This window comes from Onychostoma macrolepis, chromosome 20, assembly GCF_012432095.1.
Source record: "Onychostoma macrolepis isolate SWU-2019 chromosome 20, ASM1243209v1, whole genome shotgun sequence".
In the NCBI taxonomy this organism is placed as follows: Eukaryota; Metazoa; Chordata; class Actinopteri; order Cypriniformes; family Cyprinidae; genus Onychostoma; species Onychostoma macrolepis.
The window spans coordinates 19,267,924-19,292,751 of record NC_081174.1 but is presented as its reverse complement, the minus strand read 5'-3'; the positions used below and the strand labels follow the sequence as shown (position 1 = coordinate 19,292,751).

General features: G+C 37.2%; 1 protein-coding gene across 8 annotated transcripts in view; it reads right to left on the bottom strand.

Moving 5' to 3' along the window:
* The window catches only part of myt1la (myelin transcription factor 1-like, a), a 61,708-nt gene that overhangs the window by 22,049 nt on the left and 14,831 nt on the right, over positions 1 to 24,828 (bottom strand). For 4 of the 8 annotated variants that reach the window (XM_058756811.1, XM_058756817.1, XM_058756812.1 and 1 more), the window contains exons 2-7: positions 23,307 to 23,426; positions 21,409 to 21,481; positions 21,120 to 21,150; positions 17,328 to 17,390; positions 5,927 to 6,396; positions 2,598 to 3,692 (exon numbers count right to left, since the gene is read on the bottom strand). In XM_058756811.1, the coding sequence (XP_058612794.1) occupies positions 2,598 to 3,692; positions 5,927 to 6,396; positions 17,328 to 17,390; positions 21,120 to 21,150; positions 21,409 to 21,481 (1,732 nt within the window). In that variant the 5' untranslated portion in view covers positions 23,307 to 23,426. The remainder of the gene's footprint in view (positions 1 to 2,597; positions 3,693 to 5,926; positions 6,397 to 17,327; positions 17,391 to 21,119; positions 21,151 to 21,408; positions 21,482 to 23,306; positions 23,427 to 24,828) is intronic. The other 4 variants (XM_058756813.1, XM_058756819.1, XM_058756814.1 and 1 more) reach the window with 2 other exon arrangements.

The following is a 24,828-nucleotide window of genomic DNA, read 5'->3' as shown; positions in this document are numbered from 1 at the left end:
ACAGTCACGGCACAGAGGAATTTCATCAGTCGGACAATAAAAAAAGACTTACTTCATTAATTTCAATTAATTGTCTATTTATTCCCTGATATGTAGAATGTGTTTTTTAATATATATTCTCATTAAAATGTAAATCCATAAGGAATAATTGACTCCAGTCCGTTGAATTATAAGAAAATAGTGCACACCCGAGGTGGTAATGGGTGTGCATTATTTCCTAACAATTCAACGGGCTGGAGTCAATTATTCCACTTATACTATGGTTACCACACACGAATAAAAGCCTATCAGGAAAATGTTATAGTTCATTAATTTTGTGATGGCGTTTTCTGTACTAGTGACAAATGTAGATATAATGGAAGCTAATGAATAATATACTAAAATATAATATAATAAAACAGCACTTCCAACATATGTACATATCTGTGGGTGATTATCGTAAAAATCTCCACCATCCAAAACCGTTTCATAAAGATGAAATATACAACTGTACGCGCTGAGAAAGAAAAGCTGATTTACAATCACCTTACAGTATGAAAAGTAAGAATTGCATAAAATGAGACAATCATTGTGAGGAAATAGGAATCAGAGTCTTTACTTATAAATGTATCAATGATTTCTTCTCATGTCATTTTATTCTACAAATACATTTATAACCAGGTTAAGATGTACATGTGTGCTATTGATATTAAATACATGCAACCAATTCAGATTCCTGCTGTTAAGTAGGTTAAAGTTTCCACTATAACAGTTTCCCAATTTTATCTTGCAAATGAAAACCCGCAAGAAAAATAAGTTCAGCTTTCACTGGTTTTGGTACGCGGTGTGCATATAGCTTCTACCATGAGACCAGAAAGGAAAAACCAGTAAATAGCAGTTTCTTGTAAAATCGTGGATGCATTTATCAGTACATGCATTCTCTGTTATTCAAACCAGTTTAGCTAAGTGAACACATTTGTAATATCTTCCCTCTTTTATTAGCCAAAAATAACTGCTGTAGAACTCCACAAGCATGCAATAATAATGCTCCCTGTCAGTCAGAACAGTGAGATCACTCGACATGTTTAATAACGACGCTCCAATAATTAGCGCCAAGAATAGTTTCTGGAGACGAGGTGTGAAATCATGGTGTAATTCTATAATTACACGACCCTCTGACTTGCTGTGGTCGTGCACTGAAAACAACAGCAAACTACTCTACGATAGGAAGCACAGAGATGCTCTCTTTAATGGAAAACATAGTGCAAATTGAGCAAATGGAAGGAAATGAAACATACAAAGCAGTTCCATCTGAGCAGAGACAAATGATGAACCTTTTAAAGTACCAGATAGGAAGAGCTGTTAGGCTGGGTAACCAGAGGTGATCTGAGGATCCTCAACACTGTAACGTACATTTGTTAAATGTGATATTGATATGCTCCTGTAATTTCTGATTGCTAATATCTGGATATATCAGAGGAGATGGCTCATTCCCAAAGGTAGTGGGTGTGGATTGGGAAGGATTTGAGGTAATAAACCATGTATGGGATCCAAGGGATGAGTTTTGCTTTCTTAACGGGCCGTGCAGATTGCCATTACTCATGCCTGACAAGGTAAGTCTCTGATGTTACCATGTCAGCCTATTTTAGCAGCATAAGCTGTTGTCATTATGGAAGTAGCTACCAGGGTGACCTGAGTATTTAAAACAAGCCCCAAAAATGTTTCCGTCTCACCAAAGTGACCCCATAGTCATCAATGTCATCGGCGCAATGTGTGACGGAATGTTAAGTGACCCAAGACACTGGGGAACAAATGCCGCAACAGCTTTCAGGACGAGAAAATGATATTCATATTCAAAAGATCTCTGTTTGTACAAGTAGGTTCCTTTATGGAAACTCGATTCCACCTCAGAGAAAAAAAATTAAACTGTTAACTGTGCAAAATGTTTAAAGTTACGAACAAAAAGTCACACTTGAATATATAAAGTTGCATTAACGAGAAATAAATTCACATTGTGATGTTTACTGAAAAATAACACAAATAGAAGGAATTAAGCTGCATTTGTGAGATATAATGCCACATTGTGAGATTCACAACTACCAAAAATAAAGAAGTAAATAGGATAGTACTGACTTTATATATCACAAGTGTGACAGAGTAAATTGGTAATTGTGAGAAAATGTTTCAGAATAAGAAATAAAATGGCACACTGGAATATATAAAGTCACATTTGTGAGAAAGAAAGTCACATTGTGAGATATAATATCACAATTAGGAAAAATAAAGTTGCATTGTGAGATATGAAGCCATATTGTGAGACATAAAGTCAAATTGTGAGATATAATGTCACAATTAGAAGAAATAAAGTCAAAATTGTGAAATATAATATCACATAAAGTCACATTTACCAAAAATAAAGAAATAAAATAAGGGAATTTAGACTTTTTATCTCACAGTTGTGACTTTATATCTAACAATTGTGAGAAATTACCAAAATAACCTTTTTTATTTGTTTCCTCTGTGGCAGAATATGGCTTACATATTCTGTATAATGAAGGGGAACTATCTACTGAAATCTCTGCTGAAATGCAAAATCTCATTAGAAGTTTTATTTTTACCTTTAGGGTAATATGCTCTTTTTGCGCCATCATGATGGAGTCGGGCCTTGCGTTCTTCTGCACTGCTGCTCTGCCTTGGGCTGTGCTCTCCATGAAGACGCTGATTGTCCCTCCGAGCCACCATCTGTTCTGATGCCATTCTGTCTCGCATAACCTTGGCACGCTCGGATTCCAGAGCAATGGCCTTTTCCAGCAGCGACAGGTTGCCTTTAGTCATGTCAAAAGCTTCATCGGAACGTTCGGAGGCCACTGACGTAGTGTCCTCATCCCCTTCCTGGGCACAGCTAGAGGGGTAGCCTCTTGAAGCAGGGCTGAGCTGCTCCTCCAGTTTCATCAGATTGACCATGTCTGAGTAGTTCCTCTCAAGGGGTCTGTGCTGGTCCATCTGGCAGCTGTCGTACCTGGGCATGTGATGCATTGGAGGCTGCTGCTGCTGCTGCTGATGCTGATGCTGATGCTGATGCTGATGCTGATGTTGATGTTGATGTTGATGTTGATGCTGATGCTGATGCAGATGCTGATGCAGATGCTCCACCTGGTGCTGCACTTGGTCCTCCATCGTGGACCGCTCGGACGTTTGGGTCTCACTGAGTTTGCGGGCCAAGTCAAAGCACTGGTTGCGCAGGCACTCCAAGCTACTGAGACACACTTCTTCCTCGCTTTCTTCTGTCTGGCCCCGTCCGTTAGCATGGCCAGCAGAGCCAGGATCCCCAGACCCGGCATCTGCGTATCCCTCATCGGGAAGCACAGCTCCGTGTCCCTGGGCCAGAAGCTTCAGGGAGTCCACGGTCTCGCGTACCACATCGCTATCCAGGTCGACGCTCAACTCTCCCTTATGGCCTCCTTGTTCGCTCCCTTCATCTTCATCCTCGTCGTCATCCTCACCTGCACTGTTGGAAGAATTGCTGTTCATCTCTGACTCAGTCATGGCCTGGTAGGCAGCATCCTCTGCGATTTTACCAAGGTTTAGAAGAGACTTGGCCACCAGCTCGTCATAATTCTCATACTCCTCATTGTTAATACTGTTGTTATTGTTATTGTCCTTCTCAACTATTTGATTGGATTTTGATTGTCCACCACTAGAATAATTGTCGTCTGAAGAGAAAAGAGAACAATTTATTGGTTAAATGTGAAAAATGCAAGGAATTTGATAACACTTTATTTTGATAGTCCACTTTAGACATTCTGTTGACTGTGAATAACTTTGCAACTACGTCAAATAGCAATCTTTAGAGTGTTAGTGGAGAGTCTGTGTCTGAACGCTATTTTGATGTTCCTCAAACAGACATTCTACTGACTATAAGTAACTTTGAAAGTACGTCAACTTATTCTACTAACCCTAACTATCTACTATTACTCTATTAATACGCTAATGAGAGTTAGTTGACGTGTAGTTGGAAAAATACTTATAGTTAGTAGAATGTCTAAATAAAAATTTAGTAGATAATCTAAATAAAGTGTAACCTTACAATTACAATTAGTTACAATTTACCTTATTATTATTACAACTACCTTACAATTAATTCACTTCCAGAATAAAAATTTCCTGATAATTTACTTGCCCCCATGTCATCCAAGATGTTCATGTCTTTCTTTCTTCAGTCGAAAAGAAATTAAGGTTTTTGAGGAAAAAAATCCAGGATTTTTCTCCTTATTGTGGACTTAGAAAATGACCATTTGTTTCCTTAGATAAGGATATTTCCTGATTCCTTGGTTAGGATCATGTAGAGCCCTTTGAGGCATACATTGAAACTGCAATTTGGACTTTCAACCCATTGGTCCCCATTGAAGTCCGCTATATGGAGAAAAATCCTGGAATGTTTTCCTCGAAAACCTTAATTTCGTTTCGACTGAAGAGAGAAAGACATGAACATCTTGGATGACATGGGGGTGAGTAAATTATCAGGAAATTTTTATTCTGGAAGTGAACTAATCCTGTAAGATTTTCTAAACCGTTCCAAAAATACATCCTCAAATACGTTGCGCACTAGGGCCTTCCACCCTGTTAACAGCAAGCGGCTTGTGCGGCATGATAAATTCATAAACGAAATGTCAGTCCTCTCTATAATCTGAAGCGGCCTGAACACTATCATTATGAAAATGTAACGTCTCATGAACGATAGCATCGATGCAGCAAATCTAAGACAAATGTCACGCCAGGGTTTCACGTACAGCTCGATGACACAGGTACAAATTGATTTAAATAATCAAATGCAATTTAGCAAGATGGTAACTGCCACTATGCCGCTAAAATATATATGAGTATTCGGCAAAAGAAACAGATGATTTTTAGAGAAACTGCAATATGGTACATGAATCATCAGGCAGCCTTTTAAATGTTTCACTAGACATATTCGTGTTCGATAACATGTAAGCAGCGCAGGCTGCTCTGAAAGCCTCTCAATTGTACTGAAAAGATTTTAGTGTTGCTAGTATTTGGGACAGAGGCGGATGAGACTGCAGGGATAAGCAGCGGATGAGGTGCTCTGTTTCTGGAGCCAGAAATATCCTCAGGAGGAGCCCATTTTCACCAGGGAGGGGTGGGGGGCTGAGTGTATTTGACACCTCCTGGAACGGCGTTGTACGTGTGTGGAGGGGGGCCAAAGTTAATAACTCAGAGAGCCTCCTCTCTCTATTACTCTGGAAGCACTGTCACAAGCGATTGAGGACACCAGAGAATGGGGGTGAGACGCATACTAAGGAAGCAGTCACATCTGCTTTCCCTCAATTTCGAAAGGGGAGTTGGATTGTTCCATGCTGTAAAATTCACATTAATTAGGATGGCGAAGGCCCGGCCATTCTCGGCAGGGTGTATGTAGATTTCATTCTGATTCAGCAAATTACACATACTGTATAACTTGAAACTAAAACAGGCAATTTAAGAAATAAAACAGTGACTTTAATAACTGCATATTCCATCAGTTATACTCTGAAATGTCGGTTGACCTACAATAAGCTGCCCTTGATTCATATTTCATGAGGCATTCTGTGTGTCAGAGCAACTAGGTGTCTTTCTGTACATTCTAAACATTACATCTCCTACTGACATTTTCCAGAATGTTTGTATAACCTAGGAAAAACATTTAAAGCTTCTCTGAAAAATCTTGTAATAATATGAATGTTCTTTCAACATTATCAGACTTGATAAAGTTTTACCATTAAAAAAAAAAACATATCCACGAGTTAATGAATCAAGTGAGAAATGTCGTTAGAATATGCTTAAAAATCATATGATATTTTAATTATTCAAACATACATACTTTTTTATTTCACGTTTTAAGAACATTGTTCCATAGAAACATTCTGGAAAATGTTATGAGAAGTCTTACCTTGCTGATGACTCTGATTTTCATAGTATTCCTCTTCTTCATGCTCATCTTCATCGTCCTCCTCTTCATCATCTTCCTGCTCTTCATCATCCCCATCTTCCTCCACCACTTCCTCATCTTCTTCTATCTCTTCCTCCATTTGCTCTATCTCCTCTACCTCCTCTCTCTCCACCTCTCCATCTTCCTCTCCTTCCTCTTCCTCTTCCTCTTCTTCCTCTCCCGGTTCCTCATTGTCATCTGAGCACTCCTCTTCTTCATCATCCCCATCCTCTTCCCCTTCCTCCTCCTCTTCTTCCACTTCTTCTACTTCTTCCTGTTCCCTCTCCTCTCCCTCTTCCATGGCCTCATAGCTTTCATACATGGTGGGCTCTCCATCAGCCATGGTTAGAAATGGACGGCGTTTGGAAGCTGGCTCCTGCGTAGGTTTCTCTTGGGTTTTCCTTTTCTTAGCCAAGGGGCATCCATACACACTGCACAACAAAAAGAAAACAAAAACCAAGAGAATTATGCGCAACAGTTCTGAAAAATTACCTTGAATCTGTGAAGAGTGTCTGTGCCAAAGCACAGCCCTCAGAGATAAGAAGCATTAGAATTGTTTAAGACATAACAAAGCATTAATAACCACTGGCACATTTATTCATGTAAATGCGTGTGCTGCTTGAACTCTGTTCCCACAAGACAGTGCTATTCCTAAACCGCCAAGACTCGTTTATGAGACTCATCCTCCAAAATATAAACAAGGCAAAACTCATTCTAGCCTTAGCCCTCAATTATACAAATCCCATAATAATCATTAGGTTTTCAGAAATTCCACTTTAATTGCACTAAAACAGCATGTGCAATTATATTTGGTTTGAATGTGGCATCCTTTGAATCAATTATTCAGTTTTCATACAAAAAAGGTTTATTTGTGGCTTCATGATGAAGGTTGACCCCCAGGCTTATATACCTAAACAATGCATTTGAGTAAAAAAAATAAAAAAAGTTGAGTTTTTGACTAATTCAGTGATGCATAATCTATGATAATGTGTAATATGTGAGAAAGAAGAAAAGAGCTGTGTTGCTGAACATAATCTGGCTCCTGGGGGACAATTATTACTGAACTGCAAAAAAAAAAAAAATCTTTAATGCATAGAGTTGTCTATTTTTTCATTTGCTATGAATCTCAGAAATAATTCCAATATATATTTACATATATTTATATATCTGATACTGTGGTTTTGAGCTATTACAAGGAAAAAGAACATTGAGGGTCTTTTTCAAAGTGTATTTCTGATTGCTAATACTTTTATTCATTTAACCTTATCCTCAAGCTTCCTTTAGGTCATAACCTCAAACCTTCAGCTCAGTTAACAACTGGGAGTTGAGATTCACAGTAGAGTGAGGCTTTGTAGATAAACTGGGTTGCCTAGAATCAGAAAAACAAGCCATCACACACACTCACACACATTTTGAATGACGAGAGGACAATCAAAACGTGAGCTGTGTTTTTATAACCTGTTCTTGTGGCTCTTGTGCTTGGTCAGGACTCATCGGACTGTGAAACGTTCTAAATTCAGATCCTTTTGCAAGCAGTTATCTTTCTCATCCTCAGATACTGCCTTAACGTGCACAAACCAGAAAATGTGGAGCAAGGGTTGCTGGCAATAAAGATTTGTATGCGACTTATAATATTGTATAACCAACAAGGGTTTGGCCTGAAAAAATGGCATGGAAATCAAGTTTAAAACAATAATATGCCATACTTGTTACAATTATGATTACAATAATACACCTGTGGTTGTATCAGTCACATCATGGTAGTTAATTTGGATCATTAAAATATAATTTTTCAAATATCAGCAATATATCAGTATTATAAATAAGTAAAATGTAAAAATAAGGTGTAATATTTAACAGATTAAAGCAAATCCAGTCCTTAAACTCTGGGTAAAAAATATAGATTTCTCGATTTTTATCAATTCCCATTTTTACGAAAAAATATAAATTGACTTAAATCCCAAGAATCGATTAGTCTAGCCTGTAGCGCACATCCCATAAAATAAATTGCAATAGGCTTTGTGCTTTGTTACTTTTGATATGAAACAAAGCCTCAGATTTAAAATTCTTACCATTTTATTACAGTACTCAAACACTAAAATACCGCTTTGGCACTGTTTAATGTGGAGTGTCAGATCGCTATAGCGGCAGCGCGAAGTGCACGTGAACTGATCATCTCCTCCACTTTAATACCAATTTCAGCACAAAATAAACATGAATAAACATCTGAAGGTAAGTTTAAAGAAAGAGTACAATTAACCGAAATCCATATCCTGTCATGTATTCAATAAATTAGTGTTTCGACCGTGGAAAGATGTCAATATAACAGCTTGTAAACAATGTCACAAAACGTCACATTTACCTCAGAAACAAACATATTCGGTGACCATAAAGTTGTTAGTCAGCTAGAAAAAGAACTCTAGAAAGGAGTATTTTGCTAAATATACAGTACATACCATGTAACATGAATAAATCCGTCAAGTTTTTAGCCATCATTTAAATGTGTATGTTTTAAAAAAAATGAATTGGAGTAGAAATAGTAATATAATTATTAGGTCCCACTTTATATTAGGTGGCCTTAACTACTATGTACTTACATTTAAATTAATAATTTGGTACAATGCACTTATTGTGTACATACATGTTTTTACATTGTACTTGTATTTTTAAAAATACCTATATGTAATTACATCTGTAATTAATTTCTGTAATTACATTTATAATTACACTGTTGACCAATCCCTTACACCTAAACCCACCCTTAAACCTACCCAGACCACCAAACCTGTCCCTAACCTTACCCGTATCCCACCTCAATAGCAGCAAAAGTGTTTTGCAATACAATATGAACACAATAAGTACATTGTACTTATTTTTTGATGTAAGTACATAGTAGTTAAGGCCACCTAATATAAAGTGTGACCAATTATTATTATAAAAGCTTAATTGTTAATTTTAACCTTCAGTAGTACCAACTGACTCTTGTAATTTTTTTTTTCCTTGAGAAAATTTGGCAATTGAATCGAATCCGAAATCAAATCGAATCGAAAGCTTGTGAGTTAGAATGAAGTCAATCATGTGTCAAAGCCCAGCCCTATTAATTACTCTTTTACAGTAGTAATAATAACTGTGGTAACAATTACATATTCTCTACTCTGTCCCAAAAGTCCATAAAATCCCATTTTTTAACCTCATAACCCTTGAACGCATCAGTCGGCCTGCTGGTGTGAGGTGCCCATTTTCTCTTTATTGTTTTATTGTTTGAAGCAGGTGCTGGTTATAGAGGCTGTGCTTCTATGCGATGGTGTGTTGTGCGGGCAGGCAGCCAGCGTCGTCTGTGTGGGTGAGAGCGTTTCGCGAACGACTCGGAATGACCTTGGACACCTTCGCGTTTCCCACTGGCAGGCCACGCCAATTAAAATTCCACAGGTAATTAAACCACATTTGAATACGGGAGCGGCGGAGGCAGGCTTTGAGTGGGACTAAGGTAATTATGGCCGAGAGAGAGAGAGAGAGAGAGACTGCGAGAGAGAGAGAGAGATCTGCGAGCCTTTCAGAACTGCCAGGAGAAATAATGACTTCAGTCAGACAGCTCCTGGTGGACAAATCCTCTGATGAACTTGACTAATACCAGCAATGGCCAGAATATTAGCCCAGATCTGCTCCGTTTGATCATTTCCACTGCAACCATCGTAATAACGCAGCAAATATTGCTCTCAAACTGGCAGAATGATGAACGAGAATAATTTCTCCGTCTGTTTCTAAAAACATGCGATTATTTTTTAATTAAAAGTCTTCAAATAGTCGTTCTGTTACAATGAGGGACCTCAGATTAGCCAGCAGAAATGCTCTTTGGTTTTAATTGGCCCGAATACCAAGAGCACATTCAGGCTGAGGTCTGTTGTGGATTCTGGCTGTTGTACCAGGTACGTTCTCGAAGAGTGGGACGCTATAGGTTCGTGGAGGCGAATTCAGCAGCTACAGCTGGCTGTTCGTGTTCGAGTTGCCATAGGAGCGTGCGGCTCCTCTGCGCTCCTACACTGCAGCATCTACAGGCATGCGTGGCAAGGCGCTGTCACCATGGTGATCTCCCCCTCAGGAGTGGGATTTGCCATTTGAGCAGACAGACAAAGTGAGAGAGAGGGAGAGAGAGATCAGTGATTCTGAGCCTGACAGACATCTCCCTGCTAACCTCCCTTCATTCTGCGCCCTCCCAAAAAGCAGAACAAAGGAGGTGCTGGTGTTGTGCATTCTGCAGGGCTCTTTCTGTCTCTGCAGCTCAGTTGCCTTCTCTGTCACTGCGGAGCCCGGTCCCCCTCTGCCTAAAAACACACCGTGCAATCACACTACCACACACACCAAGAGGCTGTTTGTGGTGATTATGTCCTTGGCGGTTCAATTTACCGCAGAGGCTCGTCAATTCCGACCCTGGAGCGGGGTTTTACATCTCGCTGTGGTCTCCTTTGGCATAAGTCTGCCATTCACACAGGTTCGGATCTACGTGAGATATCAGATGTGATGCAGATAGAGGGAAACTCTGTACTGGGTGTTGACTACAGGATTTATCTAATGGGAAAAGCAGCTCTCTAAGTAATAAAGATGTGTTGCATGGGTAAAGATCACACAGATGCACGGATACACACATCAGAAACTTATGTGTGTATAGCAAACTTGGGTCTGTCTAAAATAGCCGGGGGAAAATTTTGAGCAAAAATTGCAGTGCAAGTAATAGGTGAGAGTGCAACTGGATTTCTGAAGGATATTTCAGTTTCTTCACAAACCAAAGCCATTATACTGAAAACACAAAATAACTGACAAAAAAAAGTCAGACTTATTCTAGTAAGTAAATCAGAAATCCAGAAGTACATCATTATAAAGGCATACACAAACAACCATTCACTATGAATCACTCATAAAGGTCACTTGCTATATTCTGAATATAGTTTTTAATTATTCATATTAGCGACTGTTGCAATGACTTACTCATAAAATGGCTCAATTTAGAAGAGTATAATAAAAAATGAAGGAAGAATTATCAAGAGTAGTATGGCAGTGTGTAAGGTAAAAATTCAGCCAGTCAGTTGTTTTGTTTCTGAATGAATTTGTGTTATTGAATGTATGATTCAATGACTGACTCATAAATCCAATCAATGAATTTCGAACTGCATACTAGCATACTACTCATACTATTTCTATAATATAAAGATATGGCAGAAATAGAGTAATATGCTAGTTTGGTATTGCAAACTCAAACAGTCACTCGTTTTGTTTCTGAATGAATCAGTGTTATGGAAGAAATTGGCTGAATGAATGATTCAATGACTGACTCAAAGACAGTTGCTAAATTCATAAGAGAATACTATAATACAACTATTACTATTTCTGTTATATAATGATATGGCGGAACAAGTAAGAGTAGTGTGCAATAGTATGCAATTCTGAAATCAGCCAGTCACTTGTGTTCCTTAAAGTGCCCCTATTATGCCTTTTCGAATATTACCTTTCATGCAGTGTGTCATGTAGCTGTATGTGAACATAAACTATCTGCAAAGTTATGAAGCCGACAGTGCACGATAAATTAAGTTATTGTCTATCAAAAAAAGAGTCGGCTCGCAATCATGTCTTCAGGAATTTGAATCTTATTCTGTTAGGCTGTACGTCACAAAGTAACACATTTGCATAATGTCTGCCCACGTTCTCGCGAACAACTTGCCCATCCACAAACACAGTAAAATTTCCATGTGGTTAACATCATGTCGAGAAGACGCTGTGTCCTACGCTTTGAGAGTAAATTTGTTTTATCTCATCTTATAATACCACAAACTAAAAAATTTAATAGATTTTTTTGCGAAAACTAAAGTGTTTTTTGACCTTGTATGCATGTAAACCTGTTTTAGGAGACTCAAAAAATAATATTAGCAACCTTAAAATTGCCATAATAGGGGCACTTTAAGGAATCAGTTTCAATGAATGAATCATTTGAATGAGTGGTTCAATGACTCACTCATAAAGACAGCCACTTGTTTTGTAACTAAATGAATCAGTGTTATTAAACAAATCAGATGAATAAATCAATCAATGACTCACACACAAAGATAGTCACTTGGTGCCACCTACTGTCATATCAATGTAACCCACAGAAAGAGTCACTGTCTATTTGGAACATTTGGAAAAGCAGACAAGCGGAGTGATACAAACAATGTATCAATGGACTCCACATCAACATTCACAGAGCGCTGCACAGCCAATTAAATTTAAGAACTGACCACAATATGAAATAAACTATATTAGAAGTTACAAAAATATTCAAATATGTAATATTCCAACACAACAGCTGTAGTTAAGAATACAAGCTTTTACACTTTGAGGATATGAAAAGGTCCCTTGGTTCAAAAAAAGTTGGAAATATCCTGTTGTATATTGTTTAGCACTGTCTGACTACAGTATATGAAGGAGACATCTGACTCAGTCTCACAGATGAATTAACAGTTTGGGTGAATTACAAACCCCTCACAGATAACAAACAAGCCCTCGGCACGTATAGCACAGATAATTTACAATGACTTGACGAGCATGAAGCCAACAGACCGCATAGACTGCATCCCGAAGACCCATCAAAAAAAGCGAGTGAGTGAGAAGAGAAGACAGAGGACAAAACTGCATGTGCCGCCCACACAGTCCAGAGCCCATCTGTTTGCATGCTGCTGGTGAGTTACCGGCACACAAATATGATTTCTCCATGCTACATAGAACAAAGGTGTAAATTATGGCCTAAGGCTATAAATGAACACCGTCTGTAAGCGTCGATCATGCTAAATCTCAATAAACTCTTGAGAAGGGAAAAGACAAAGGGATCCATCAGCAGCTCTGTCTCAGCAATCGAATGGCTGTGGTCGTAGTTCCATTGACTTCCATTCAAGCCAAAAGACATTAATGTTGATAAAACACTCCATTAGTGCAAATAGCATATTACATGTGAGTGGTTCTTAAGTAACTGTTGCAGAGACTCATATTTTTTGACCTCAGAATACTTTGTTACTGCGAATTTTGAAAGTGGCACTATTAAAAAAAAACGAAAAATGGAGATGGCAGCTCTAAAAATATGCTATGGTATTTTCAAAACAGCAGACATTTGATGTATTCTGATCATTTCGAGGCTGTTAAGGTGGTCCCTCTTCGATTCAAATATCTTTTGGCATTTAAACACATCTGTTTTGTTTTAACCACTGTGAATTTTTATGAATGACAATTTGTGGCACAACCAAACAGCTGTTTGAGAGCAAAGTTGAACTGCGTAACTCATTAATGTTCCTTTCTCAACAGTCATTCAGACCATTTCTCAATGAAATCAAACAACGTGTCCCAGCTGAATCAAGCTTTACGCATTGAGAGCCGTTTTATTTTCCCTCATTGCCTCATTTCTAAAAAAACTGACTCCTCAAGGTATGCTTATATGCTTATCCTTCATTTGAATGCATAAATTGTGCAGGTTTTTGTGGTCTCTCCCATAAGCTTTAGTACAACATGCTTTTTCCATCCTTAGCCATGTGTTGGCCTTTCACACCTCACATAGTCCCTTACAAAACACCACATCTACATTGTCTCTTTGTTTTTCTGGTGAGAGAAAATACAATGGTGGATGAAAGAGGCTGGCATTAAAATCTGTGCACTGTGGATACCACAAAGAAGGAGAGACCAGACTTGTGTAGAGCAGGGAAAGCAGGCAGGGTGTTATATTGACAGAAAAAAAAAAAAAAAACGAGGGAGAGAGCGAGAGCGAGCATACGGCTATACCATTCTCTGGCCGCTGCCACCAGCTCTTGGCTCAGTTCCCATTCTTTTAGTGAGTGCTACCTGTCAAGCCCTGAATTATACAGCCCTGGGCTTCAGCCTACGCGAGTCATCCATCAGAAAGGGAGGGAAAGAGGGAGGAGGAGAAAGAAGACTGGAAAGAGGGATGGAAAGAGAGCCGCAGAAGGAGTAAGGGAAAGGTAGAGGAACAAAGAGCCAGGATGTGGGGAAGATAAAAAGGAGGAGGAGCGCGGAGAGGAATAGAAAATAGGAAAGTGGAACGAGAGAGAGTCACAGATGGAGAGGAGGAGGAGAGGAAGAAAGAAAGAGAAAGAGAGAAAAGGGGCACTAAACATGATTTGCACAAAGCAATTACTAAATCCTGTTAAAATCATAGCAGTCACACCTGTACTGACACATCCTCTTATTACGAGTCTCTGCATTTGCTAAAAGGGATACATTAAAATGGAGAATGTGCAGATAACGTGTTTTTAGGAAGAGTATGCAACACAGAGGGTGTAAAGGTGGGTATTTTTAGATGATGGGAAAATGGCACATTAAAGGATGCCTCTTATGTTATTTCTAACATTTTAGCATGAATGCAACACCATTGGTCCACTGCAGCAGCACAGCAGCCATTATAATTAGGAGGAACATTACATTTCTAAATTTGTCTTACCACTTTTTGGGTTTAACAATTATATTTTAAGAACTTAATTTGCCCAATTTAGTGCACCCTTTGCTTTTCAACTACTTGGCAAATGCTATCACAAGTAATTTATATTTATTGATTGCTTCTAATATGTATTAACTTCAATAAATGAGTTAAAGTGATAGTTTACATTCAGTTGGTCCCCACTGATTTTTTTTTCCATACTATGGAAGTCAATGAGGACCAGCAACTAAAGGTGAACTATCCCTTTAAGGCAATCAATAGTTTCATGTGAGGGCGAAAAAGTTCCCCACGCAAATTTGCTGCGTTGACCAACAGAAAGCTGCTTGGCTTGAAAGCGATTTCTTTGTGAGCTGTGCTTCATGCATTGCACACTATTAACAACAGACCTGCGAAATTGCGTCAAAGTTTTTCTGACTGCACCTTTAGCAATCTTACAGTTTTAATTAAACACTGCAAACACTTTGTTTACTAATATCCACCGTTGTCTCTGATAGCATTGCATATTATGTCAATAATCTGGGTAACTGAAACCATCACTACTTTTACTCCACAGACACTTGGATGTTAATTGCAGTAGATCTGTCGTTACCTCCGTTTCATTGTGACTTTCATGTTACTATTATGCTGTTGCGATATTTGTCTTATTGCTAGGCCAGTTGTTTTGTACTATATTTATTTTAGAAAAGCATTACAATAATATACAGGAAGAATTTAATTCAAATTCATATTTCATGTCCATATATTTTCCTATTTGGTGAGACTCATATAATGAGCCAGTGTTTTAAAACAAATCCCTTACACAGACTGTCAGAAAAATATGCAAAACAATTTTACCTTCAAGGGTACAACAGCTTGTCAGTAGGACAGTATCCTTGAAGGGACAACTTTGTACCTTATCTACCCTTAAAAGGTGCAAATTAGTACCTTAGAATAGTAATGTGCACCCTTAAGGTATGCTATGAACATTTTAGGGGTAAATAATGTACAAAATTGTAACTTTAAGAGTACTACCCCAGTAAGAAGCTGCCATTCCCCTAAAGTTTATATTGTTGAACATTTTGTGAGTTGTATGTGTGTTATGAAGCGCAAAAGGCTGATGTACACATCAGTTGTCTATAATGTTTTTCCCCCGAGAGGCCATTACAATACATATACTTACAATGTATACATTACACCAGTTCATCCCCCCCATCAGAGCAGCTATACATTAGGGGTGTGAACCTCTGCTGTGATATAACCCAGTGTATGCCGCAGGAGACAAACACTGTTGTTGTTTTGTCATTATTACTTTTTAATGGAGTGGTAAAGGGCGGCAGACGCTGCATAGGTAACGCAGTGTCCTCATTACAACCCTGCCATTCCCACAATGTTCCCACAAATGCCCCCCAAATGTTAGCGTGCTCTGACAGCACAGTCGGAGCGCCGTTCTCTCCCCACCCTCTCATTTGGGGGTAATTCATCACTCTCTCGCCCTCTCTCTGCCTTTTCAGTGAGAGGTCTGCTGGAGGTACCATTTGTCTGTTGCAGAAATGCAATTCTGGTTGGTGGTTCACAGGGCTTGGCTGATGAGGTGACACAGTAGACGTATCCATCAATCTTTTATGTTCTGCCTTTCTTGTTTTGTATCTTTCTTTTGAGGTACAGTAAATAGCATCAAGAGGAGAGACTGTTAAACATGGAAGTTGAACAGACTGAGAGTGACTTTGACAACAGTTGTCAAATCAGAGGTTATTAGTTTTGTATGCAAAGAAACTGGTGCCAGCGCAATAATAACCTAAATATATCTTATATCATAACTTATATCAGTGTTAAAGTATACACATTAATTAACTCAAGTTGCCTGTTAGCGATACGGTGCCATTTGTATTGCTTCCACAATTTGTCCTCAAAAAGGCTTTTTGTCAAAGAAACAAACATCACAATCTTGCTAGACACTTGACAAGCTGATTACAATATTAATGATGTCGTGCCTATCATCAGATAGCCTTCATGTATTCCTGATGTATGCTAATGAGAATTAGCAACAGACCCATTGCCCGTTTATATCTGTTTTTAAAGGGACAGTTCACCCAAAAATGAAAATTCTGTCTTCATTTACTCACCTTCAAGTCGCGCCAAACACATAAGACTTTTGTTCATCTTTGAAACTTAAAAGATATTTTTAATAAAACCTAGGAGATTTCTATCATTCCACCTGAAAGTCCATTCCACCAAAATCTGGTCAGTTCATAATGAGAAAAAAGAAACCCATATGAATCGAGCGCCTTAATCCAAGTCGTCTGAAGAAACACAATTGTTTTGATAAACAACATATAATACAAAGATAGAGCTAATCAAATATGGTAAAGGATGCTCAGCTTGACATGTGAGAACATGGTTCTTTTGACCTCATATTTAATGAGCTCTATGTATGTGAGTTGATCAGTGTTAAATGTAAATAAAAGCCTATAGCCTTGAATCATACAGATTCATTTTTGAGCGATCTATCTCTTTAAGTCTACAGCTGCTACATTCAAAGGGGTAAAGCTGTGTTGCAAGCTAACAGTACAAGCAAAGAAAAAAAAAAAGAAGCTAATACTGAGGGCTAGTAATGCACTGTAAGTACTGAAGTAAACCATTCCATTAAATTATTTAATTCTTTACAATCCAGAAAACATATCATACTTTGTTAAAACGCTTCACTTTAGTAATGCCAACTCTGTTTTATTGCAGTTTCACATCTTTTCACTGCACTTTCACAACTTTTGGCTGGTAAAAGGATGTATATAAAGAAGACTTAATTTTGCTCTGGGTCTTGAGCTTTTCTGTAAGTGGCTAAGAGCTTTCATTCTTGCAGCCTTAAAGAGACTTTCATGGCTGGGCACACATTCATATGAATCAGAGGTTGGTTCTTACCTCCTGTGTCTGGCATATTTGCCGCTGACATGTCCACTACCATCACATCCAGGTGTGGGACAGCTGCAGACGAGAGAAATAATTAATACAAGACTGACATCACACATGCGCACACAGACACACACATACGCTCGTTCTTGCTGACTATGTTCGAACCGTGGCACATCAGCCTTCATTACAGATTTAGAGAGCTCCCAGTGTCCTCCAGGCTGATGACTCACCAGGCTCCATATTTCATATTTCATATTGTATATCGCTCTCTGGCTGCTCCATTTAGGTCCACAGCCAGTTAAAAGCCATGAGGGAAAACATCCAAGTTTAGAACTCCTGCCCCGCTCGAGTTCAGGGTCAGAGCAAACCAGTATCCTAGTCATTAACATAAAACTACCCACATTAGTTACAGTGTCACTGATTGCCTAAAATATTCATTAAGCATTTACTTGATTGGCGGTGGTATTTCTGTGTCTATCAAAAGTCACATTAGTGAACAGCAGCACAAGTTCAACAGCATCCTTGAATTGTGCATTCACACAAAATAAACTAGAAAACATTCATTTTTGTAATATTTGTAATATTGAACAGAAGTATTTATACACTACCATTCAAAGGTTTTGGGTCAGTAACATTTTTTCAAATACTTTTTATTTAGCAAGGACACAGAATAACCAAAGCTGACATTAAAATATTTTAGAATGTTACAACAGATTTCTATTTCCATCAAATGTTCCTGAAAAATATAAGCAACAACATTTTAAATATTGATAATAATAAGAAATTTTTCTACAGCTATCAGCATATTAGAATGGTTTCTGAAGGATCATGTGATGCTAAAGATTGGAGTAATGGCTGCTGAAAATTCAGCTTTGCTATCACGGGAATAAATTGCTTTTTAAAATATATTATAATACAAAACAGTTATTTTAAATTGTAATAATTTTTCACAATATTACAGTTTTAAACAAATAAACTGAACATAAAATTCTTCTTTCAAAAAAGAAAAAAAAACTATAATATAAAAATATAATATAATATAATATAATATAATATAATATAATATAATATAATATAATATAATATAATATAATATAATATAATATAATATAATATACAGTGCCCTCATATTGGCACCCTTGATAAATATGAGCAAAGGCGGCTGTGAAAATAAATCTTGTTTATCCTTTCGATCTTTCACTCAAAAAAATTCACAAAATTCTAACCTATCATTAAAGTAAAACAACTGAAAGTGGGGAGAAAATCTCATGATGAAATAAATGTTTTTCTCCAATGAATGTTGGCCACAATTATTGGCACCCCTAGAGATTCTTATGAGTAAAATATCTCTGAAGTATATTCCCATTCATATTTAATTTTTTTAGCACACCAGGGTGACTAGGAGCATGAAATTGTCCAGCCCTGACTTCCTGTTCCACAGGATTACAAATATGAGGAACACAAAGGCCAAATTCCCTTAATCATCCATCACAAGGATTAAAACCTAAGAATATAGTTCTGATGTGCAGAACAAGATTGTTGAGCATCACAAAATAACTAGAGAAAGCATTAATTTCACAATGAGATTTTCTCCCCACTTTCAATTGTTTTACTTCAATGATAGGTTGGAATTTTGTGAATTTTTTGAATGAAAGATAAAAAGAATAAACAATGCAGATTTATTTTCACAGCCACCTTTGTTCATATTTACCAAGGGTGCCAATATTAGTGGAGGGCACTGTAATATAATAATAAATGTAAATCCTGCTGTTCATTATTATGAAAATTTGTCTGTATTTTAGTTTTTTTGTAAATATGTCTCTGATGAAGTAATCAATAATATAATCAGAGGTTATATACTGAAAACAATGTTACTCTTAAGTATCTTCATTGTGACAGATACTGACTTTCTGTTAGTAGTTTGTAGTGTAGCTAACTACTTTTTGCAAAAGAGTGGAGTGCAGACAACTGCTTCAAATTTTGATTTGCATGTAGTTTGGAAAGAAGGCTTTTCCAAGTAGCTATCCCAACACTGCATTTAATCTTGAAATTGAAGTCAATGGTGCATGTTTTAAACCTGAAGCTATTTTAAGCTTAAAATTTAGCAAAAGAGTAGGAAATTGAGTGGGAACATGTCTAGCCTAGCACAAGAGTTGCATCTCCCCTTGATGATGTTGGCTAGGGATCTGTGTCTGATCAAGCTGGTGACCCATCAGTGAGTGTAACTGGTGTTAAAGATGCCTGCAGCTACAGGCCTGGACCTGCTGATGAAGCAGATTGCCCCGATGATTGGGAAGGAGAGAGAGAGAGAGACAATAGAGGGAATTTCACTTCTCCTCTCAGTCTGGTACCATAATAAAGATGACATAGTAGAGAGCCGCCTCTGGAAAGCGGTCATACCACACTCCCACAGTCACACACCCTTGTGTCCTTGCCGCTGTCATTGTAATTGGACACGTAGCCAGAAAATATAAAAAAAGAGCCTTTTTTAACAACAGCGTGGGTGTTAAACCATTCTTAATGAGGAAAACGCTGCCATTTAGGAGGCCTGTAAATTGTGCTTAAGGGAAAGATATGCAGGGGAAAAAGTGACAGGCAGATATGAGTAAAACGACTCACTGCCCTGGAGGAAAAACAGGCCATTCACTCTCTTCATGATGCATGATTTCATTAGGAGTGCAGGGATATTTACTAATACTAATTGGGAGAATCATATGTTCTCACTGAAGGCAATTACAATGAAAGGTCTATTTATAGGTTCTGCCTGTACTACTTGCCATATTGGATAAATCACATCGAAAAATATCAATTAGCAAAATTATACTTATGCCTCCTTGAACAGAAATGCCCATTGCGTTATACACCTGTTTTAGTCTTTAAAGATAGAAATTGCAAGGTGAGATAGCATCTGTGAGCAAACTGCTTCAAGAAAGTCAATTCCAGTTTGTCACTTCTTTGTACTAGGTAACTATGAATTAGGCTAGACATGTAAAAACAATCCTGTGCTTCTTGAAAACCAACATGAAATCAAAATAAAGCTTATTTACCACACATTTCTGGTCTTGAATTGATAAAAACATAAAATTCTAAAAAGACTTATAAAAACAAAATGCATTAAACGTATGTTCAAAAGTTTGGGGTAGTACAATTTTAAGAAATTAATATTTTTCATTAAATTGATTAAAAGTTATAGAAAAAAGACATTTATAATGTTACAAAATATTTTACATACTGTAAGTACTGTTCTATATTTATCAGAGAATACTAAGAAAGATAATTATAATACAAAAATATTAAGCAGCACAGCTGTTTTCAATATTGATAATAATAACAAATGTTTCTTAAGCAGCAAATCAGCATAATAGAATGATTTCAGAAAGCTCATGTGAAACTGAAAACTGGAATAATGGCCGCTGAAAATTCAGCTTTGCTATCCCAGGAATTAATTACATTTTAAAATATATTAAAATAAAAAATTGTTATTTAAAATTGCAATAATATTTCACAATATTACTGTATTATTTTACTGTATTTAAAAAAAAAAAATGCAGCTTTGGTGAACATAAAAGATTTCTTTCTTTCAAAACCATTAAAAACTTTTACCGACCCCAATCCTTTGAACAGTGGTGCATATTAAACTTGCCTCACCTCTAAAACGACTTTCTTTTTTGAATGATGACATTTTGATTTTTTTTTCTCAGTTAAATATTCTGTTTGGCTCATAAATACATCACATTGAAATAAATTGGTTGCAAATTGTATTGACTAAGTGAATGATCCCTACACTGTATGCAGACTGACCTGAACAGCTCTTGTGCAGCCTCCACGGCAACTGCAAAAAAAAAAAAGCAAAAAAAAAAAGCAAGTACAATCAGTGAGGAAACATTTCAACATGAGCTTCATCACACAATGAAATCATATTATTATGAGCAAACTAATTTTCTGGCGCTTCTGGTTCACCTGTCTAATCAATAGTCCGTGTTCATCACTACTGAAGTCAGTGATAATTCGTGAAAGGCAATAAAAGTCTCAGTTATGGATTGAAAGTGGGGAAATGGATTTGACCGTAGGTTGAGACTGTAGCTAATACCATGTGAGTGCGTTGTACCTCGCACACCTTTAGATCGTGTTCGATGACGCTTCTCAGCTGCATCCACCTCCATCTGGAGAAAAGAAGCAGCAATTAGCCTGACCTCCATCTACTAGCAACTGTGAAAGCAAGTGTATAAGGGCAATGATGTCTGCAGCAAGGATGGTTATGAACTCCATTGAACTGCACGAGAGACAGATCATAGATGATAAAAGAATATGTTTATTATGAAAAATACAGACTGTGAACCATGATAACTATTGGTCATGTGGTACATGTGGCCATAATGCATCACCGTTTATATTGTATGCTCTAAAGCTATTCTTTGTCTTATTCTGCACCCTAGTTGTAAATCAGTTTATTATGAACACAAATTTGGGCACTTGCATAGGCCTTGATCCACTGGACACTAGAAAACACCATCTTACCTTTTTGTTGTAGCTGTTAAAAATACTGTATGCACTTGTCCTGATTTTTTTTTTTTAATCAAGAAAAATAAATATTGTACATACTGTACATAATGGCATTAAGACATTAAAACACATAAACAATAACAAACCTTGTAAGTATTTTACTTCTTCTGTAATACTTTAAAGTTTGCAAGATTGCTTCTCTTGCTCATTAGGGATGAAAGACAATTAAAAGCAAAAAAACAAGGCTGTGTTTTCTTACGACTTGAGAGACTTTAGAACACATGAATATAGTAAGTATTTGATGCTTGGTGCATTCTGGGAATGAATGTGCACTGGAATGATTTTGACAACAGGACAGCAAGAACAACTCCCTGGTTGGTGTACTGTACTTAGTACTGTACCAAGGAGCAGATTGAGACACGCCCCTAGTCTTCTAGTGCCAGAAAGGTTTATATATAATGATGTTTTTTTGTTTTTTTTTCAGGAAACTATGGAAGCCGGTTGCCGCCACTGAATAAAAAAAAAAAAAAAAGGTTATTGCGACTTTTTTCTCACAATTCAGACTTTTTTTCTCCGAATTATGAGATATAAACTCGCAATTGCGAGCTATAAAGTCCAATTTTGAGGGGGAAAAAAAGACTGATATGTTCTCAGAATTGCGAGTTTATATCTCACAATTCTGACTTTATAACTCGCAATTGCGTGTTTTAAAGTCAGAATTGCAAGATATAAACTTCGCAATTCTGAGAAAAAAAAGTTTGATCTCACAATTCTGACTTCTTTTCTCAGAATTGAAAAAAAAAAAGTCAGAATTGCGAGTTTGTATCACGCAATTCTGAGAAAAGAAGTCAGAATTGTGAGATAAAAAGTCGCAATTACCTTTTTTTTATTCAGTGGCGGAAACGGGCTTCCATAGGAAACAAAGCAGCACAAAGCCAACAAAATATGATTCAACATGCACTATCATTTAAAAGTTTGTCAGTAAGAGTTTTATCTGTTTTTGAAATAAAAACATTAATATTGTAAACACATTATTAAAATTTAAAGCAACTGTTTTCTATTTTAACATATTTTAAAATGCAGTCTATTCCTGTGATGGCAAAGCTGGATCTTCAGCATCATTGCTCCAGTCTTCAGAGTAATATGATCCTTCAGAAATCATTCTAATATGCTGATATGTTGCTTGAGAAATATTTAATAATATTATGTTAAAAATATAATGTTAAATACAGTTGTTTAATATTTTTGTGGAACCTGTGATTTTTTTAATTTTTTTTTGATGAATAGAAAGTTCAAAAGAATAGTTGTTTCAAAAGAATGTGTAACAGATTTGTTTGAAATCTGTTATGCATGTCTTCACTTTCACTTTTGATAAATTTAATGCATTTTTACAAAAAAAAAAACTGTTCTGATTTCAAACTTTTGAACAGTAATGAAAAAGTGCAGCTTTATTGCACAGAACAAACAAAAAGTAAAGTGTATTACCTGAGATTTACTGGTTGATGGTGGGACAGATGTGTTTTCTGAGGAGCGCCTCCTGTGTGGTGCGATTAGGCAGAATCGTCCGCTGTGTGTCCCTCAAAGCTGTTCCTCAAAACTCATTTTCTGTTAAAGGAAAAGAATGCACCATCATTTGTCATGAACTGCAGTCGTGTTAAATCTGCAAACTGATATGCGGTACTCTTATAAGAAAAGACATACAGATATCTGAAGCTATTCAGGGCCTCCATTATCACAGTATCACAGCGAGGAAAAAAACAAGCAAACATCTGTCATTCTGCTTTTGTTTTAAAATATAATAAGTGACAGGAGCAGCCTTTTAAAGTTTTGGAACATGCTCCGTTCATAAGGAATAAAGTCACCTATATTTATTTTTTCTGTTTTGACAGAAATATGAGGGTCTTTATGTCTTTAGAGTGAACAGTGTACAAAAGGTAAATCACTGGGGAGTTTTTATTTGAACTTTTTAAAATAAAGAAACAAAGTCACTTTATTATTTTCAGAGGTGCTCATTTATAATATAATATAATATAATATAATATAATATAATATAATATAATATAATATAATATAATATAATATAATATAATATAATATAATATAATATAATATAATATAATATAATATAATATAATATAAACAATGTCTTTCAGCCACACACACTCTAACATATTGAGTGCTCCAGTCCTCTGTCAACAAGCTAACACTTCTATCTCATGCTCCTTGCAAATCCTGTTAATGTGTGTGCTGTTGGTGCACTTGGGCTGTGTGTGTGTGTGTGTGTGTGTGTGTGTGTGAGAGAGAGAGAGGAACAGATACAGATTCGCATGTGCATGCAAGTATTTGTCAGCTCCAAGGCCAGTGACACAAAGGGTGCTCTCCAAATGCTGGAGATGTCTATTGAAAACCTTTCAATGACAGAAATACAGACTTGAACAAATTTCCTTAGAAAGATGGATCTTTGTGCGTAACACCTTCTCACGTCTGCCTCACACACAAAAATGCACTCGCTCTCATGCTGCCCCTCTTTCCGCTGATAGATCGCTCAATCACTCACACTGGGGCAATATGGGAAGCTCTCATCTGAACTTCACTTGGTCAAATCAAAGCATATGAGCTCCAGCTGTCCCCCAGTGGCAGCGATCTGGCCCAGCTCGCTTGTAATTGGGGGAAAACACTGTTTAGTATTCATGCCCAACACCCTTCTGTCTCTGTATGTGGGACATACAGCTTCAAAATCTAATTCTCTCTCTCTCTCTTTTGAGGGGAGAAGTATGGGCTCTTTTAGAAGAGTCTGCAGTCTCAGAGCTCTGCATGTCCTATCCAAAAGCAACGTTTCCCCATGCGAACCCTGCATACCTGTGGGCTGCGTCGCACACGTTACGCAGTTTCAGTTACGACAGCAGATAGCCTCAGGTTTATCTGAGCTTGCTGAGGTTTTGATTTTTTAGGATTATTTCAGCCAAAATGAACATTCTGACATCATTTGCTCACCTTAAAGTTGTTT